This window comes from Chroicocephalus ridibundus, chromosome 1 (genome assembly GCF_963924245.1).
Source record: "Chroicocephalus ridibundus chromosome 1, bChrRid1.1, whole genome shotgun sequence".
NCBI classification, from domain to species: Eukaryota; Metazoa; Chordata; class Aves; order Charadriiformes; family Laridae; genus Chroicocephalus; species Chroicocephalus ridibundus.
In genome coordinates, this window is record NC_086284.1 from 217285192 (window position 1) to 217305583 (window position 20392).

At 45.9% G+C, this 20392-nt stretch overlaps 1 protein-coding gene across 2 annotated transcripts in view; it reads right to left on the reverse strand.

The window, feature by feature from the left end:
- Positions 1-20392, reverse strand: part of PLXNA4 (plexin A4) — a 477218-nt gene that overhangs the window by 52246 nt on the left and 404580 nt on the right. For both annotated transcript variants that reach the window (XM_063323702.1, XM_063323701.1), the window contains exons 15-21: positions 17800-17936; positions 16009-16176; positions 9425-9518; positions 6819-7058; positions 5838-5984; positions 988-1222; positions 432-574 (exon numbers count right to left, since the gene is read on the reverse strand). In XM_063323702.1, coding sequence (XP_063179772.1) covers positions 432-574; positions 988-1222; positions 5838-5984; positions 6819-7058; positions 9425-9518; positions 16009-16176; positions 17800-17936 — 1164 coding nt within the window. The remainder of the gene's footprint in view (positions 1-431; positions 575-987; positions 1223-5837; positions 5985-6818; positions 7059-9424; positions 9519-16008; positions 16177-17799; positions 17937-20392) is intronic.

The window sequence follows — 20392 nt, forward strand, 5'->3', positions numbered from 1 at the left end:
CCTATAGGTGTTACCAGGAAAATAGGCTTCTTGGTAGTGTCAGTGTCATGCAAAGATAGAGTGACACAGGCGGATATGCTGTTCTGCCATTTGACTTTTTTCCTGTCCCCTGCAAGCAGTAACTAATAAACCCAGTCTAAAAACCAAACCCAACAGAATGCAAACCAAGGAGGGCTTAATACAGTTGACCTAATGTACACAGATCTATGAGACTTCCAAATAGATGAGTGATCAAACAGAATTTAACTTCTAAGATAGCAGCAATCATCTTCTCCTTTCAACCTGGATTTTTAATGAGGTGCTGTTTTGTCCCTGGTAGGACGCAGCATTGTAAGCCATCACATCCCCACCACTGATACAACATCCCTTGCGTTCAGGACAAAACATGAAGGTGTGAGAGGAGCCAGAAGCAGGACGTGTTGATTTCTTACCTCCAGATCCCTCAGGACTGGATGATCTTCAATGCCAGGGAAAAGTACCCTCATGGTGTAGGTTCGGTAATCAAGGAAAGGGATCCCAGCTCCATCCAGATCACTTGTCAGCTCATGAATATCTGTCTGTAGCTCTGCAAAGGCTGACACAAAAAGGGAACAACTCCTGTAGCAATGACAGTCCAGACCTCCCCCACGGTAACGGGAAAAGCCCTCAAACCCACATACAGAGACTAAGCTACAAGCAGAGACGCAACACATGGAGAGGAAGACGAAGGTCGACAAGAGCAGTCTCACCTTTCCTATAACACAGCCTTTCCCCAGGGCTCTGTGCCACGTCTCTGTCTGGACTGTGAGTTACCAAATGCAGCTGGGACAGAGTGGAGGAAGGCTGGACTCAGGGGAAACAGGCAAAGTCATATTAGATCCAGGCTTGAGCCATACCCACAGGGTTCGACATCCCTTTTTCTTGTGATATTTTGGCTCAAAGCTTTGCGGCTGGAGCTCTCTCTTCTACCAACACTGACACAGTATCAGCCTTCCTTCCCTATCCTACCTTCTTTGCACTCCAGTGCCACCCTGGACTCCAGGTTGTCCATCTGCATCTGTAGACGCTTGAGGGTGAGGTCGCTTTCTCTGGATTTGCGCTTGTATGCAATCAACACAGCCACGATGAAGATGATGAGCAGGCCACCAGCCACCGCAATGCTGACAATAGCTGGCAAGCTGAGAGGGCTGTCTGGAGAGATGTAGACCATCCCTGGGGAGAACTCCATTCCTCCTACACGAGCCTAGAGGGAAGGCAGGAAAAAGTTACATTGAAATTGCCAAACAAGCAGGAACACAGAGAAACTCCATCATCTCCCTAACTAAGGCTGAAGGATGACCTCCCCTTGTCTCTTAAGTTAAACAGGGCATGAAGTTCTTGGATAGAGAATGGCTAAAAAACACTTGAAATATCATGTAGAAGCACCTCTGTTGACAGAGTGACCATGAATCCAACCAACAGAAGACTTTCGTGCGACAAATCTCACCAGTCCCAACACCCTGACTATATAGCAGTTTGAGGTTCATTCTGTGTTTTCCATTCTCTGTCCCAAACAGCTACATTGTTGTACTGGACTGCCCTGATGACACTTAATCCCAAAACGCACACAGGACATATAGCTTATGGTTATGGTCTGATAGGTCCTAACCTCATAATGGGACAGGGGACTTCTGATCCAGACAGCTGACACAGCATCAGTCAGGGCAGTGGGAATGTAGAAATGTAGTCACAATTTGCTTTTGACTTTTCAAGCAGAGAAAACTCTACTTGGAAGCCACTGGGACATAAAAAAATCCATAAAGCCTGGCCCATGCTTTTTACTGCAGATGTTCACCAACGGGACAAGGAGATGAACACAACTTTCTGCTCTCCATGTGCTCCCAGACGTTCCCGGCCTCTGGGACAAGATGCTGTACCTTGCTTTTAACAGCCAGAAAAAGTCTGCCGGCGGTACTGCTGCAAAACCAACAAAATTTAATCCTAGGCATCCCATGCCTCAGCTCAGGCACCTACTCGGGTTTCCTCTCTAGGTTGCCAGAGGAAGAAACTGGCCCATGAAGGAAGGGTTGGAGCCAGTAGAAGAGACTATGGATCAGAAAGTTATGAATTGATCAAGAGTTTTCTAGCTGCTTTCACTCCTCACCATCACAGCCCTTGCTGGGGACATGAATCTCTGTGACCCCAGTCTGTGACTCCTAGAAACCCCAGTTACAACCTCTGAGAAGATGTCTCTTTTGCTATAGCACCAGATGTAGGCTGTTCTGCAGTTGGTCCTGGACAAAGTCACCTAGATGTCACCCTCCTGTCTTGGACATGACAGAAGTGAATGTCTGGAAATACCTAATTTCCATCCAGAAGGTCCTCTCATGCCCTGAATACTCCTAAGCCTTTTGGGATGTGCTCTAGAAAGTTAACAATGAAAAATGAAACCAAACCTAAGCTCATTTGACCAGGTAAAAGCATTTCAAGGTGACCATTCGTGTAGCAGGACGTTGATGACTTGTAGAGTGTCTTCAGTGGCCAAGGAACAATCTAGCACCCATGCGAGTTGAAGATGCAGCAGTAACTAGTTTTCCTATCTATTCTAAGATAACGAGGTCCAACTGACTTATAAAAGCCTGCAAAGGGCAGAGATTTGGTATTCGCATGTGGCATGCTCAACTGAGAAGACAAACTGCCAAACTCACATGCTAATCTAAGCTGAAAGCTATTGCCTTTTGCCCTAGACCACTGTTCCAAATGCTCCCAGTAAAATTTGCTCACCAGTTTGCACAATTTCCTCCCTGATATCATAAAGGGGATCAATAAATAGATTAATTATGTTTCATTTTCTGTTTCTGACAGTGGTCCTTTTCCTGAGGCCTTACAGTCAGACGAGTCCATTCAAGGAGTATCAGATTAGAATCAAACAACCCCTTCCCAATCCCCAGTGCAGGTCTGTCCTCAAAGCTTTCAGAACAGCCCGTCTCCATGGGTGGGATTCCTCTTACCAAACATTCGACGTGCACATCTAAGCTAGACATTACAGCATGCTTTCAGAGTCAATACAGAGAAAAAGCACTTTCAGAATGTGATTTATGTGAGCTGCTTTTGACACCCGCTTTGACATTTGGATGAGAAGTTTTATACAGTGGAAGTTCCCATTTCTCTCCTTTAACTATAAGGGGATCTAGAGGTAGGTGTCTAACAGTTAGCCCCAGTGTCTTCCTCTCTAGAGGTGGTTTCCCACACTGGGAAGGTCTCACAGTCCACGAATCAAACTGCCACGATCTGAGGGAATCTGTCTCTTGAAGAAGAAAGCCTGTGAGGCTGGAGTACTATTGCAAGCATTCAAATGAAAAACAAGCAAATATGTAGTTATAGCCCTACTTTATTTCCTGGGCCACTGAGTGTTTCTGAAGGAAGTTATTTCTACCTTCCAGAAGACTGAGCATGAGCCTTCCAAATTACCAAACAGTTTGGCCACCTATTAAGCCTGTTAATCATGAATTCATACTAAATGGCACTATGGCAGAGCCCAATTTTTTTCCAGCAAAGTCTCAGAGGCCACCTGTAGCAGTTCAGGAGTTCCTGTTGTGTAAAACTTGATTGTGGTAGCGTCTTCCCTAGTGCAAGTTTGCCCTGGCCAAATGTATCTACCTTAGGATGAGATGAATTATGCCCTGAATTTCAATTGCTATGTCTGACCATCTCTCCATTCACTATACAAAAAGTGTAGTGTGACTTTCCATATGTAAGTGCCCACATTAGATAACAGCAACCCTTCAAACGTAGTCCACTTCTTCACTGCAGACCTTCCCCAACATAGTTATTCATGGCTCTTCTTCATGTCTCTTTCTTTTCCTTGGAAAAGAGCTTGCCTCTAGGCTTTAGTTAATCTTTTTTAACCATTGCTCAGGCCTTTTTAGTTCTTTTCTATTGTTTCAAATATTTAACTCTGATTGATGTCAACATGTTTTTTATCTAGTTCCAATGTGTGTCATTGTCACTGTTCCTTCCCCCTTAGAAATAATCTCAGTGTTGCAATGGTTGATTCACTCCCATGGTCCCTTCTCAGATGTTGGCCACCTCACTTTGCAAGAAAGGGTTTATTCAGCAATTTACTCAAGGCCACAAAGGAAATTGTTAGCAGAAACAGGAGGAGGACCTGGGAGAGCTACCTGTCAATTATCCTGACCATCAAAGTGACATTAATGTGAAACATGGGGATACATTTTGTACCAACCGAGGAACAGAGATGCTGCGCCATGCTGGAGGAAGCATTTCCCAGCCCAGCTGTCCCTCTGTTAAGTTCCAGATGCAAAGTCCATCCTTGAGCACTGGCCTCCATCGCAGGTGACCTTCTGTATTTGGTTCCCAGCCCAGACACCGTCAAAGTGCTGCCTCAGTGTTGGCAGTTGAACGAGAAATCTGTAACTTGCCCCTAGTACTGATGCTCATTAACAGGCTTCAATGCAATCATCTTCCCACGATTCCGGCAGCATCTCTTGTTTGATCAGCATCCTCAAAAAGGGATTATTTTTTTTTTCTCTATGGCTTCACTTAAGATGTCCCAAGCTGCAGGAGCAAGGGAGTCTTCCCAATTAGTAAGACCTGACCAGATGTTCATCCTCCCTGATCCCCAGGGGTTGATTATTGCTCACCTGACTTTGAGTTTTCTCTCTCCAGGATTGGCTTTGTCCATCTCTGACTAACCATATGTTTAATTATATTCATGAAAATGACAGGGAACATATATTGCCTTGTTCAAAAGCTTCAGTATTCACACAGAGAAAATCTCTCACTTCATTATTGCTCCTCTTGGAGTGTCTTAATGTGCTTCACAATGAATTGAGAGCCACGGTATATTTGCATGGCTGAAAAGGATTATTACCTCTATTTTCCAGATGACAAACTTTGGCACAGGGAAGTTAAGTAGCCAGTATGAGGTCTCCCAGTGGCAGTCACAAATGAGACCCAAAACGGTCACTATGAAGTCTCTAATTTCTAAAAGTCCCCCAAAAACTCTCTTTTCAAAAAGTCATGCAGGGTGTCTCCATCAACCCCTATGAGTCTCACTGCACTGAAATAAATAAATATGTGACATATACAGCTTTGGGAGGGCAACAGTGAGGTGGTAAACAGTTGATCACAAGGAATGAGAAACATTGATCATCTGTATGTCTGATGTCAGTTGTTGTGTTTCCGCCTTCAGCTTGGTGAAACTGAGATGAGTTTGTTGATGTGCTGTTTATCAGGCAACAGCATTGAGGAATGCAAATTACTGAGAGGAGAGTAAAGAGGGAGAGAATAAATCAATGGTGAGAGGAGGAGAAGCTCCCTCTGATGTAATCACTGTCCATTTTTCACAGGTTCCAGGAAGGATGTGCAGGAGTGTACTAAGTTGTATAGATGTCAAAACTCCAAAGTCCAGTCACACTAGAGTCCATATTCTGTTTTCTTTTTTTTTTCTCTCCTACATAAAGATATATTTTAGCCAACAGCATGTTAGCATATGCTGAGGACTGTGCTCAATTTAACAAAGTATGCCATGCAGGGAACATGCTACATATATGAACTCACATGAGCATCTAGGCTTCATACAGTCTGTACAAAAACAGGAGAGGCAAACTTTCCTAAAGGGTTTTGATTATGAGAGGTTTTTCACTGTCCATAAGGACCTCCAGGTTACTCTTCTACTTCTCCAAGTTACTCTTGATGGGGATATTATATCAAGAAGGGTCCCTGTTGTTTATGGGATCTACAGAAGGCAAATGGTGATGCAGACTCCTGGGAGATCTCTGCCAGCTCTTCAGCATTGGTGTGCCCTCCCAACCCACCCGGGGAGGAAAGGCTGATGAGGTTCAAGCACCACTTACCATCACCTTGTGCCGTCCAATGAGGTTTGGAGACTCGCACAGTAGCTGCACATCTGATACGGTCACTGCACAGGGCTTCTCGCCAACCAAAACGGTGTAGTTCAGCTTCGCGTTCCCTCCCGCCACTGGTGGGATCAGGTTCTTGCCCTGGATAGAAAGGAATATCACCCCCCAAAAAAACAAACAAATCAGGAAAGAGTTTGCCTTACACCTCTTGTTTGTCCCTGTGACACAAGTGTTAACATTGCACTTGACATTCGTGGTTCACCATTCGATAACACAGAGAGGAAAAACCAATTTAGAAAGTCATGCAGAGGACAGCATGGATGGCTACAGACTGCCATCAGCCAAAACAGCCTGCCCTGCACCCCTCTCGCTGGAACTAAAGGAGAAACGTCACATATAAATCTTGTACAAACAGGCCCTCACAAAGCATATTCAGGCAAGTAAAATAGGCCCCTTTCCAAACATACAAGAAGGTATTCCACAAATCATTTCTTTGCACATGCACCACATACAAGTGTTGATATGGAAACGTTCAAACACAGAATTCCTTCCCTGTATTGCTACGCAGATTACAGAAATGACAAAGGAATGGTGTAGGATTTAACCAGGGGCAAGAGGAAGGTCTTGAAAACCCAAGAAAGAAATAGACTTGAGTATTTAATTGCCAGCCCTGTTGCAGTGGTAGAAAATGTTCTTCTCTGGTGAGCAAAAGAGGGTACAAATTTATGCTGTACACAGGTAGCTGCAGCAGGAGTTTATATTTTTTAGTTGTGGGTATTGGCAGATGCTGAGCAGTGATTTGTGTCTGCAGGTGGTGACCCCAATATGATGCAATGTGGTAGGTGCAGTGAGTGAAGGAAATTTCTGGGATGCAATCAGGATGCCACTATGATTTCTGGGGTGCTGGCAGACACAGAGAGGCAATAGGCAGCATGTGTTTGTCCTTCCTCATCCAGGCCTTGGTCCCCATCTCACCTTCAGTATGATGGGACTTCCTGGCTTCAGCTCCAGGATCCCCGAGGGATTGAAAACCTCAAAAATGGGATTTGGGTAGTAGGTGAAGTTGGTTTTGTTGAGGATAAGCAGGGACTGCACGTTGTCAAGAATGAAGCCAAACTCCTCTGGACGCTCAGCAAGCTCAGATTGGTGATTGGGGTCAACAGCCAGCGCTGGAGCCTGGCAGGTCATCTCTGTGCTGTTCTGCACCTCGCAGTTCTGGAGAAAGAAACACAACACAAGTAGAGTTTATGGAAAATGCCCCCAGCCCTCCTGGTGGGCAGATACCTGCCAGTGAAATGCTAGCCCACCTACTGCCGGAGGACAGGGAGGACCAGACCTCCTTGGTTATCATCAGACAGACTGGTGCTCCACTGCTTCAAAACATTCCCTATACTCAGCACGCAATCACGGCTGGGAAGCGATTAGGAAAGCTTTTCTGGGGCAGGTGTGTGGAGCAGTTTGCACTGCGATTGGGCATTTCTCCCCCCACCACACCCTCCCCCCCCCCTTTTTTTTTTTTTTTTTTTTTTTTTAAATACAGCCGAAACTAGTTAAAGCCTCACTACCACCCTGCAATCAGCTCTCACACTCTGGGGATCACTCCAAAAATGCACATGCAGTGGATGCTCAGTTGTGCCCAAGATTCCTGTGTGAGCATCAGGTTACCTGAAACGAAGCCCAGGAAGCTGGAGAGATGAAGACTACGAGGTAGATTTCAGGAGACCCTGAAGTTTTGTTCCAGCCCTGCCAAAGACCTGCTTTTTTGTGTATTTGAGAAATGGGTAACAGATTGCAAAATCATTACCCTTTCACTTTAAATGACTAGGAATTAGATGTCTGGTTGAAAATCAGGATCTGAGTCTTCATCTTTCTATATCATGGTTGCTAGCACAATGGTCTCACCAGGAACCAACAGGACCTACGGGGAAACAGCACCAGCTCTGGGGGATCCCAGCCGTGCCTGATATGAGAATCTTCTCCAAACTAGTCTGATACCTCCAGCACTGAAAGCACACTCATCATCACAGCTAGCATAGCTCAAGTGCTAATTTTGCTTTGGTTCAAATCAATAGAGAAAGAAGTTACTTGGGCCAGCTGGTTTTGTATTGTAAAGTCAGTCAGATGTTCTCTGCTGTAACAGCTCTTACAAGGAAAAGGCATCGGAGTACTTCCCAGCGCAAAACCGATGGGCAGTTCTACATGAACATGTGTGAGATGATGAATAGGCTTCATCATCTGCACAATGGCATGATTGTTTGAGACCACTGTGTCAGGCAAGAGCTGGAGTCTGCTGGAAGAATAAGATGAAGTCATGCAGGCTTCTAATTCTGCAGGAAAGCTAAGTAAGTGTTCAGCTGCGCTGTACCAGGAAATACAACTACATTACAAAAACACACCTATGGATATGCATAATCAGTCGGACCAGGGTTTTCCCAGAGTTCATGAGGGACTGGGACATTGTCAGTCGAGATTCACATCAGATTCAGAAACCAATCTCAACAGATATTTCCTGAATCTGATGGGGTGTGAGTGGTGACAAAATTACTTTAGATTTGGCTTTATGAAGGGAGATATTAGTTCGTGGCAGAGCTGGGATAAGACCAAAATTTAGGTGTCTCAATCTACACCATATATTCCTCTATTATCTTTTTGGACCTACCACAGTTTCACTACTAGTCATGTGGCAGTAGATGATTTTAAATGTCTGTGAAGTGCTTTGAGAGCCTTGGGTGGAAAGCCCATGGATTTATCTTAAAATCTGAGAAACATGGAGGATCCGAACTTTCTGCCACCACTCCAACTAGTCCCTCTGTATTTTTTACTTTTGGAGCTTCTTCTTCTGGGGTGCTCCCGAGGAAGTGCCCATACACAGCCAACACCTTTTCGGATGCTGTTGCATGGCCTCATCCCCCAACCTACCGTAGGTGCCAGCAGGTGCTGCCTGTTCCTGAGTCTCCTAATTGGAGGTGCTAAACTCTCACCTTTTCAGATCTGCCTGGAGCTGCTCAGCAGCAACTGGTAATTGTCTCCTTCTGAGTAAATTGTCCTCCCAGGCCTTGATAAAGCTCTGCTGGCCTCCACAAAGATCTTTCTGACTCCTCAGTGGTCACTGAGAGTTAAATTAGGCTGTGAATCTAACCGGTTAAACCTGGATACACTCTTCAGGATCCCAAATAGACCAGGGAGTGTACACAGTAGTACCCAAGAGTATTATTCACAGTCCCTCCTGATCCCAGCACACCCCATTAACAACTTGAATTTGGGTTTACTTACGCACAGGCATGGCTGATACATAACAGGTTATACGTGGGCCAAGAGAGAGGACAGGTATCCTTGAGCTAATAGAAGAAACAGGCTGAATGACTCTTCACAATGCCTCTCTCTGTTCCCTCTTTGGTCCAGTGATCCTTTATGGAGCACTGGATAGGGTAATCTATGGAGCATGGATCGGGTAACCTTTCTGAAAGCAAGTTGTGCCCTCTTTTCTGGATGCAATAGGAGTTTTAAACCTCCAGGGCTGTTAGCCAACCCCTATCACCACCTTGGACATGTCCCCTTCCCAGCTCAGCAGGCATACTCACGTTGACATGTTCCTTTCCACCATGCTTTGCTCGGATCTGAGGGTTTTGGATGAGGTCTAGGTGAGTTCCCCACACAGCAATAGGTGTGTTGCCACTAGAGAAGAAGAAATGGAAGAAAAGCATGAACCCAGCTGATAGATATCAAGACTGATTGCACCAGCAACAGGTGATCTGCATTCCTAAATGTTGATTGCAAAATGTCTGACCCCATCTCACAGTCCCATTGGAAGGGAAGGAAAACCAAAACAAAGTAAATAATTTTTCATTCATTCATAAGGGGAGAAATAAGTAAAAACACATGCTTGCTAAAACTGTCACATCAAGCAACATCTGGGTGTTTTTCATTGTTAGGGCTCAGCAATCACAAGCTTCAGTAATGAGAAGAATAGTGGGAAATTTAACAGGGGCTCTTCAGAATGACCCACAGACTATATTTCCTTTATCACTTAAGGAAGGGAGCCCAAAACCCCCTCATAGATACTGTCCTGTGCAAGCAGCTCTTGAGGACTCAGTGCTACCTTCACTGAAGGCTGTAGTCTCATCTTGCATATTAAACCTGCTATAAAAACAGCACACTGAATAAGATAATGTCACCCCAGTGAACACACTTCAGTGCTGTCAGGGAACCTGGTCCTGCAGCATCTAGAAGAAAGAGACAAAGTCTTCAGCCTTGGTGTGCATAAAGCGTTTTCTTGGTTTCCATTTGGTCACCCAGGCAGATAAGCTCTGCCACATGTGTTAGATCCAACATATGACAGAACCAAGCTTTCCAGTCACTGACTCCCTTTGCTCAGACAAGGACTGATTTCCCGAGAAAGCCAATTCATACAAGCCATGACCCTGCATCTGGTAGATTTTCTCACTTTTATAACATCTCTCTCAGCCCAGCTTAAGATGGGGAGATGTAGACAGAGCCCTTTCATTCCCTGCAATCACTATCATAAAATCATACAATGGTTTAGGTTGGAAGGGACCTTTAAAGGTCATCTAGTTCCACCCCCCTGCCCTGGGCAGGGACACCTCCCATTAGACCAGGTTGCTCCAAGCCCCGTCCAACCTGGCCTTGAACCCCTCCAGGGATGGGGCAGCCACAGCTTCTCTGGGCAACCTGGGCCAGGGGCTCACCACCCTCACAGGAAAGAATTTCTTCCTGATATCTAATCTAAATCTCCCCTCTTGCAGTTTAATTCCATTACCCTTCATCCTATTGCTACACTCCCTGATCCAGAGTCCCTCCCCAACTTTCCTGTAGCCCCTTTAGGGGCTGGAAGTTCTCCTCGGAGCCTTCTCTTCTCCAGGCTGAACCCCCCCAACTCGCTCAGCCTGTCCTCACAGCAGAGGGGCTCCAGCCCTCTGGTCGTCTTCATGGCCTCCTCTGGACCCGCTCCAACAGGTCCATGTCCTTCTTATGTTGGGCTGGACACGGTACTGCAGGTGGGGTCTCATGAGTGTGGATTAGAAGGGCAGAAGGAAACAGCTTTCAGAAACACCCTTCTTTCCTTTCCTTTGCCTCCTCCAGCTGCAGCCAGCAGTGCTGTTTGTGGGACTTCAGGGAGCGGACAGGAGGGAGGAAGGAAACTGCAAAGGAGCATTCCCAGGCTTCAGTAGGAGCTGATGCATGGGTTGGCCCTGAACGCCGCATCAAGGGGAAGGGTTCACCACGGGCATCTTTGGCCGTCCCAAATCGAAACAGCATTGCTCTACCAGGGTGAGCTCTCCCTTTGCAGCACAGTGGCGGAGGCAACATGATGCAAGGGCTGAAGGGGGAAGAGTAATCCGAGAAAACAAAAAACCTTCAGCTGTCAGGGCTCACACAGCCAGGGCAGGATGAGAAAATGTCATCAACGGACAGCCCCGTCTCTAAGGGTTTCCCAGGGTGAGAAGCGCTCACATCAGTTTCAGCACCTGCCTCCATAACTTCCCTTGGAAACTGTCCAGGCTGCAATTTGTTTCCCAGAGTGTTCTGCTGAGAATGGGAGGTCACGCGGAAATCAGTGGGATTGGGAAAAGAGAGCTCAGAACCCCTTTCCTGCCTCCAGGTAAACCTACGCACACATGAAAGGTGAGACGAGCGCATTATAAATGAGAAAACACCAGGGAACCAACATGCTGGAAGAAGCAGCCTGTATTGACCAACAGATCTCCTCCATTTCTGACCTTTGTTTCCCACGTTCCTCATTTATCTTCCATTATTAATCAGATGGGGCAGGTAGGAATGAATGCAGATATACATCTCTGCTGAGCAGTGTAGCTGTCGGGTCTCAGTGAACTGACTGCAGCGAGCTGGGGCTGTGCTTCAGCCCCTTTATTTACACCCACACTGATAAGCCAAACGGCCAGGACACCAGCTCAAACACTGGCTGGAGGCCATCGATGCCGATAAGGTGTTAGCAGCACCCCAGGCTATGCCTGGTCATGGTTCAAGAGATAGCAAGGGCCAGGGAGCACTCCCAACAAGCAGGAGAGAGGAAGCTAAACTGTCTTGTAAGGAGGAAAGATGATTGGTGGTATGGATGAGGGCTATGCATGCTCGCTGGCTTCAGGACCAAAGAATAGACCTGAATTAAGTACTTACTAGTTTAAGCATAGCCTATGTGACCAAGAAACCTGTAAATTTGAAGCCATGAGCTCTGCCAAAGAACATTGTCACAACCACATCTTTTGGTAGGTGCTCCTGTGACCCTTCTCTGAGAGGTTCCTTATGGTCTTTCATTCAAGCAATGCTTGCATGAACTGATCCACGGTTAGGACAACACTTGACCTTGAGTTTTGCAGAGCATCTCAAGTTCTTGCTGTCTGAAACCATCAGTTGTGATGGGAAATTTCTAATGGGAAATTTTATGGGACAAAATCACATTTTGCCATTTCCATAAAATCCGCTTGGATGGTTGAGCTCTCCTGAATGCACAGGGGATCTCTTCTGAAGTCACATATCCTCTTACAACAGAGGATCCCCTCCCAGCCTTACAGAAAAAAATACCCTCTCCCCAAAAATTCAGCTTCACGTTAAGTATTCCTTATCTCACTCAGCAGAAACTCAGCATAAGAGAAGTGTATAAAGCAAGTTGTTCTTTCTCTGCTCTCCTGGTTCTTCTGGATTTTTGGATGTGGGCCTTTATAATTTTTACTATTTTTTATTATTATGAAGAATCTCTGCTGATTCAAACTGGAAGAGATTTTGTATCTTTGCTCAGCTGAAAGTTTTACGTCTTCCAGGGGTATCAAATGTGTGCGCATACATACAGATATATGAGTGTGCGTATACATACATAAATCCTTTTATTTAATCAACCAAGTCTGTGCACACAGTTTTAAACCCATGTGTTAAAAATTCTGTATTTGGGTTGGAAACCAAGCTTGCAGGCTCAGACCAGAGTTATTAAGCACAGCCACAGCACCAGATCAGAGAGGGGCCTTTTCTTTGAAAAACAAAGCCAAAGCAGTTGTGTTTGCTGAAGACACTAAATCACCCCAAAACCCTCTCTGGCTTGCAAATCAAGGAAATACAACTGTTGTTTGCCTGTGCATGAAAACCACCAGCCACTGCCTTTTGCGTTTGCAGGTGAATTCATGGTCACAGCCACTTCTCGCCCAGGTTGGATCAGAGCCTGGAGACACGCTGCTTCTGCCCAGCAAAAACAACAGAGGCGCCAAGACTACCAGCTTTCTTAATTTAACTCCTTATTGTCCCAAAAACCCCGAGCATAATTTTCTAGCTCCAGAGTCAGATAATTGCTGGACGTAACTCAAATCAAACCCAGATCAAAAGTATTAATGGAGCCTCATAAAATTCTAGTTACCTGCCAGCCCAGCGTTACTTTTTTTTTTTTTTTTTTTTTTGGCTATGGGAGTAAATTAGCAGTAATCTTTCCTTTATTGTCTTGGAAAATGGCACTTGAGAAGGTTTTAAGCCAGGCTCGGTACATTCATTTGCTAATTTTGCAAAGCTGGTTTAGTAGCAGTCATCTATCCCTCAAAACAGCTTAGCCCCACAGCCAGGAGTGATGAATCAGAGAAGCACAGTGGATTTGCTGTAATGAATCATACCGCATAACAAATATACTGAGGAACAGCCTCCTCAGTCTATCTCCAGATCCACGTGTCTTGATTAACTTATTTCTTGCTTGATTCTCAGGGCTGGAGCTGGCTGCGCTTTCATCCAACTCTGTGTGGAGGCCTTACTCTAACACTCGTCTCCATTATGAGCTGCTGGATGGAGCTCCACAGCTAAGAGTTATAGCGCTTAAAACTGTCCCTGATGCCCTGAGCCACAGCAGTAATGCTGGATTTTGCATCTTTTCTCTCTGTGCCCTCCTCCAAGATTATGCATGTTGGGAGTGATTCAAAAGTGTACAAGTAACAGGTGACAGGACAAGAGGAAACGGCCTCAAGTTGCACCAGGAGAGGTTTAGATTGGATATTAGGAAAAATTTTTACACTGAAAGGGTTAAGCATTGGAACGGGCTGCCCAGGGAAGCGGTTGAGGCATCATCCCCAGAGTATTCAAAAGGCGGGTAGACATGATGCTTAGAGATATGGTTTAGTGACGGTTTTTGTCAGAGTTAGGTTGATGGTTGGACTAGATGATCTGAAAGGTCCCTTCCAACCTAGGCAATTCTATGATTTTATGATTCTATAAGAAAGAGGATGAAAGTGGGTAGGTCTGGTTAAAATTAGGCACCCATTAATGCTCAAGTGGGTGCTTTCTCATTTCAGAGACACTGAAGAAAGCAAAGGGTAGAGGTTGTACCTGAACGATGAGACTGGTAGAGTCCTAGTCATCCATCCTAGCAGGTACATAGCCACTAAGCAAGCACTTCTTAATTTTCTTTATGCTGGGAGGTGGGATGGGAGGTCCGAGGCAGCAAGCAACGGGATGCAGAGTCTCTGCACCCCCGGCCTTGGCAAAGCTTTGCCAATACACCTGAAGCATCTCCTTAGCTGCTTCTTCATCTCCTGCTGGCAGCTTCAGCAGAGAAACCAAAGAGCAAACGGGCTCTGGAGAACTTCTCCTCTCACCTCCCAGCCAGACCTGAGTCCAGGCGGAGGAAAATCCCCAGGCTGCAACTTTCCTGGGGATAATAGGGGAATTCATTCTCCCAGGCTGTCAATCTTGCACCTTTTAACCAGCACTGAACTCACTTTAATAAGGAAGGGAGTAAAGCGATTTCTCATTTCACTGATAACCTGAACTCTGACTGAAAATAAAAACCCCAAACGGAAAATCCAGACACTAAAGCTTCAAGCCCAATGTGCAAAGATTCAATCCGGCTAAATCGGCAAATTCCTTCACGGTAATTAAAGGCACTAATTGATTTGTGAAAACATCTTCTGGATGGGAGCTGAAGTGGGGGGATTTACAAGCCCTGCTCCTAATCCCCAGATACTCCAATCAGTCCAGTTTGACAGGGAAGCAGAGAGCTGCCACCGATGAATGAGGGGAGACTAAGATTTCTTATTTTGTATCTTTTCAAGGAAATACCAGTGCATTTAATGACCAATTTCTCTCTTCCCGAGGCCATTTCTGCAGGCTTCTGAGAGCTTTGATGCCTTCCACAACCAGGGCAAATGCTCCTCTCAGACACCTTCATGTGAACCCTCTGAATTCACCAAAGCAGCATCAATGGGGTGAAGAGAAAAAGGGATGCCTAACGAGGACAAAGGCTGTTTGAGAGGGCAGGGACCAGGTCTCCCTTTGTGTTTCATCTCAGGAGACAGCCCTGGGGCTTTCAGGCACCACAGTGAAACAAGCAAGGCTTAGTCCTAAACCAGCAAGTCCATGAAGGCTGTGGGAAAAGTAGGAATTGCTGCTTTCACACCCAAGGAGATTCATTTCTCTAAGCACAGTTCTGACATTTATGCCTGGGTTTAAAAGATCGATGACTGGTCCTGCTGCCATGCAAAGCTGTGGACTCAGCCCAATGAGGCCTGAAAGACAGTCAGAAAGACCAGAAGCACTAGGAATTGCAGCATTTATGGATACAACTGTGTAGTTTAACCAGCCCCAGTGGTCTGTAATATTAGTCAGACAGGGAGCATCCCGGTGCTGGGGCTAAACCCTGGGCTGCAATAAAGAAGGAGAGCTTCAAGACTAGGTTGGAGACTTGCTGCACCTACCTTTGTAAATAAAGCTTGAAGACTCCAAGGCAAGCTTCTGGTGAGCATTGGCAGCTGGATATTGCTGCATTAAGCCAGGAACCTTTCTCTGCTAGTGAAGGTGGGGTGCAGGATCATTTAGGTTTGGACAACATGGAGTTTGTTTGGAGAAAGGACCCTGCTCCTGCCCATCCCTCAGTAAACTCTGTCGAAATGTTGTCCTGGGGTACACATGAGCACAGATACACATGGAGCACCCAAGGTGTTACGATGAATGCATAATGCACTGCTGGCCTTTTACTCTTCCCAGGAGGCAAGTCCACCAGCCCTCATGCTCTTGGGCTCTGGGAAGTAGCTCTGGACAAATCTATTTCTTAGTGAACACAATGCTTGGAAAGTACTTTTCTGTATCAGGGACCAATATGAGCACCCCAGTGCTGCATTAGAAAACCATGGGAGGTGGTAGGGGGTGTCCACGGGATGCTTACCTGAAGATGCTCCACTCAGGCTCAATCCTCAGGATGGTCGGATCCTCTACATATTCATATTGCAACTCCTGATGTATCTTGGCCTTGTCCACTCTCACGGACACCTTCACCTTCTCAAAGCCTTCATCTGAGGCAGTGGTGTTACAGACAATGTGCTTGGTGGATCTCCTGTGAGCAGAAGCAAATATAAACCAGGTGCTACCAGCAGCAAAACAAATGGTGCCGAAAAGAGCCCAGCTACTTACTCTTATGTTCTGTCACCTCAACCTATGCACTGTGAAGTGACGAAACTCACCACCACGGGAATATGCTGTGAATAGTGTGACACCTTTATCTGAGGAAATGACATTGCCTTTTCACTAGTTTAAATAAAACCACAAGAGCCATCATTTCTCAGGTCTCAGAGTGAAAACTGAACCCCAAGAGAAGTCCAAACCAGACCTCTCCCCAGAAGTATCTCTGTGGGATTAAACACTTGATGGTTGTTTCCTTCCTGCCTGCAGACCTATGCAGCAGCAGCTCATAAAAAGGGGTGTTTGCACCTCAGCTTTCCCGTCTGGGATAATAAAGTTTACCCTGCGTTAGGACTGTAAGCCTTCTTTAAGTGCAGTTTGCAGCATGCCTGGGACCTTTGCATGGGAGGTGCTAATATAGTGGGAAGCATTTTATGATCATACCCAAAGAGAATTCTGTGTAAAGCTTTCCTTTTGGGTAGGCTTCAAAACCAGCTCCAGGTCTGAATTTTGCAGTGGCCCTTACCTTCCATAAAGAGCCAAAAAGCCAGGTTCCAAACACCCTCAGCCTCACCTTACACTCCTAGAAATGATAAAGCAGGGTGCATCCTTCCCTTGCAGCATGGCACTCACCTTCACTGACTGCAACACCCTGAAAGACCATGCTCCATCCCTCCTAAAACTCGCCAGTCTCTTCGGTAACCAACCCCAAGCAGCTATGGTTCCCACTTGGCTTTTTTAATCACAAGCTGTGACTTCACCCTCCTGAATTATAGATGCTGGATCACGCCACAGTCATGACAGGCAGCTAAACAGGTTCCCCACAGCCAGGAGAGGCAAGGGCATTGCCCCAAGGCAGTGGTCTCAGGTCTCCTGTGAATGGGCCCTTCTTCTGCCAAGGACAGGCTGGGAGAAATGTGCCAACTTCATCTTCAGCCTCCACCGATACTGGCAGCAAAATGTGTTGCGCTGGGGAGTTTTGAGCTGCAGGAGCCCCTGGGAACGGGATTCAGGCTCATTCTCACAGGGATCAGGGAACATTCAGCAGGTAACACTGACATTAAGCCTCTCTGAACTGCAATTGAACAGGAGCCAACCCAGAGCTGAAATGTTGCAAATCATCCATTTCTTAGCACTACAGGACCATTCTGGGATAAAAGGGAGGTGTTTTAATACTTAAAACTGATGTTGTCAGATTTTCTTTGTCGTCTCTGCTAAAGCAAGGACATGAAAATGAATCTTTTAAACGATGTACTCCCAGAGCAAGTAGCACAGCATAGGACCGTGGAGAATTGTAGTGAAATTTGACAAGGGGCCATAGAAAAAAACACATCAAACACGAATCAAAACAAATAAATCCTATTCTCCCACCCCAAAACACACACACTAAGGTTGCGTACAGTGCAGAATGAAAAAGTCCCATTGCTGAATAGACACGGCCACAGGCAAACGAGGCACTTGGGGGACAGGGTGTCTGGGCTGCAGAAGAAGTCTCTTGACTATAACTGCTCACATATTTCAGACTTGGGCACATACAGTAGGAAGGACTCATCTGTACCTGTAGAAGAGGCAGGGCTGTCGCCCAAAGGTCACGATGACATTGCTACCCGCATTGAGGTTGTTGCCTGTAATTGTCACCTGGGTGCCACCCGACACTGGTCCCCGCTTCGGCTTGAGATCAGAGAGTGTCAGAGTCTGTGAAGGCAAAGGGTCATGTTGAAAACACAGCAGAGGAGCGGAGGTAGCTTCCCTCTCTCCTTTTAGTGCTGGAGAAACGTAGGCACCCCCAGGGGTTAATGACATGCTAGCTGGATTTCAGAAGATGACCATATCTTCAGGCCAATAGAGGAGCCTAAGATGTCACCAGTCCTACCATAGACACCCTGCTTGAATGCCGAGTTTGTTGGGATGAATTCAGACCTAACCCCAAGTCTAGTCTCCTCACCCTTGCAAAATCTGGCCTGCCCTTATACCCACTCAGAAATGCTCTTCCAAAGGCAATTCCATATCTGGAGCAGCTGGAGCCATTTGACTCATTTGACACGGCTCAGGTGTCTATTTGCCATTGCGCAACACCACCTTCGCAAGATAACCTGGGTCTTGAACTGGCTCCAAACTGTGGAGCTCACAAGTGATGAAAATGATCGGATCCTGAAAAGATTACTCTAAATCCTGTTGATCTGACAAGGGAATAGGACCTGCTGTGTAGCTCCAGAGAGAGAGAGATGCCTAAAACCTCCCCCTGTGCTCATGGGCTTTTTCCCTGGGAAGGAGGAGAGCTGTGGTTCAGCAGAGCATCTGAGCTCGTGTTTTGCCTCTCCTACATGCCCAAGGTATGACCTCAAATCTTTCTCTTTTTATCAGACTTGGGTGCCGAGGCAGTCTAGTACTGCATGAGTGTCCTGCACCGATACAGCACAGCGGCGCTTATGGTGAGATGTACTCTGAAATATTACAGCCACAAAAGGAGCACTGTCCAGACCTTTTTCCTTTTTCTTCTGATTTTCTGAGTCTCTTTTCCAAACATAACACAGCGCTGTGTTAATATATCAAAAAGGGGCACAATTCCTTTAGGGGCTCCAAATCTCAAACCTCTTTTTCTCATTCTCCCGCTCTCCCTTCTTCCCAAAATCAAGATAAAATACTTGCACTCTGAAGGCACAGATCACCCTGTAACCACAATGCAGAGAGGAGACATCCATTTTCAGGGAGAAATTTGGAGTTACAGTTTATTCTTTCATTTGCATTTTAATAGAAAAACTTTCCACTCAGTCCCAAGTGAAAAGCTACTATATGCATTTAAATGAAGATTATTTTTTTCCCCCTCTCTTTAAGAATGATGACACAAATGCTTGAAGCTCTCCTCAGCTCCTCTGAACAAGAAGGTACATCACGCAGTCACCTTATTGAGTTTTAGAGACCATTAATCCATGTTTATAAAACCACCTGACACACACCACAGCTCCCTCTTTCACACGCATGCAGTCCTCTGTTCCTGTCCCCCTCTGGCTAATCATTTTGAAAAACAGTGGCAAGGCTTCCACTTTGCTTTTGTTCAAAATGAAGCTACCACTTGGAGAAAGAGCTGAACATGAAAATCAGACAGACGGCTCTGTAGAAAAATCTATTGTCAGAGCTGGACACTTCTTGTGTTTAAACTTGCCTGGTTTTGACAGGATAGTTTGGAAACTGTTTTGCCTCAAGAAGTCCCGCACCTATTAATTGCTAAAGGTTGGGAGGATATGCAAGAAGAAAGAAGAAATTAAGCAACAATAAATGCCCTGTTTCTTATATTTTCTTGGGGGATGATACTCTCTAACAGATATTATTGGAATAAAAAATGCAAGAAGAGTATGTAGATACAAATGATGCACTTCAGAACGTACTGCTCCTCTATTTTTAGGATAACACTTCATGATGTGATGGCAACTCCTCTTTAATCCCCTATTGATAGCCACCCACACCAGTGCAAATTACTGCTGACCATGATGACTGCTGCTGGGAGGTGACCGCCCACCTGGGAGAAAACGGGTTGAGAATAACCAACTTGATGCACATAGCCTACACAACGACACTGGTAGGTGCTTTACAAACGGTTGGTGCTTTACAAACCAGAAAGGGACACTTGAGTTAAAGACCCAAAGCCCTTGTCCAACTTCTCGATGGGTAGATAAACTGCCCAAGCCCTTCTGAGGATCCTCGCAGACCAGAACTACACCAGTAATAGTCCTTGGCAAAGCACTGCCCTGTCTCATGCCAATCTTACAAAAGGGTTTGTGGCTACGTTTTCAAAGTTGAGATAAACCATTAATTATTCACAGTGGCCTTCATAAATATTGCACGGCATGTTTGCAGTAAAACTCAGCCTCCGGTCTGTTTACCATTTCCTTGCTGGTGAAAGGTGATGGAAAATGCAAGGGGGTCTAGTGGATCTGGAATAAGCTGAAGTGGACAGTGACAATGAGGGAAAGAGGCCAGGAAGTCTTCTGTACCTTTCTAGAGACTTGCCTAATTTCCTCTGCCCCTCAACCCTTTACTTTCCTGCAGTGCCTCCTCCACACAAGCGCTCCACAGAGAAGTTGCCATCAGAGCTGTGTCTAAACTGACCTCATGGTACATGTCAAGACCTTGGTTCCCACTTCATTCCTCCT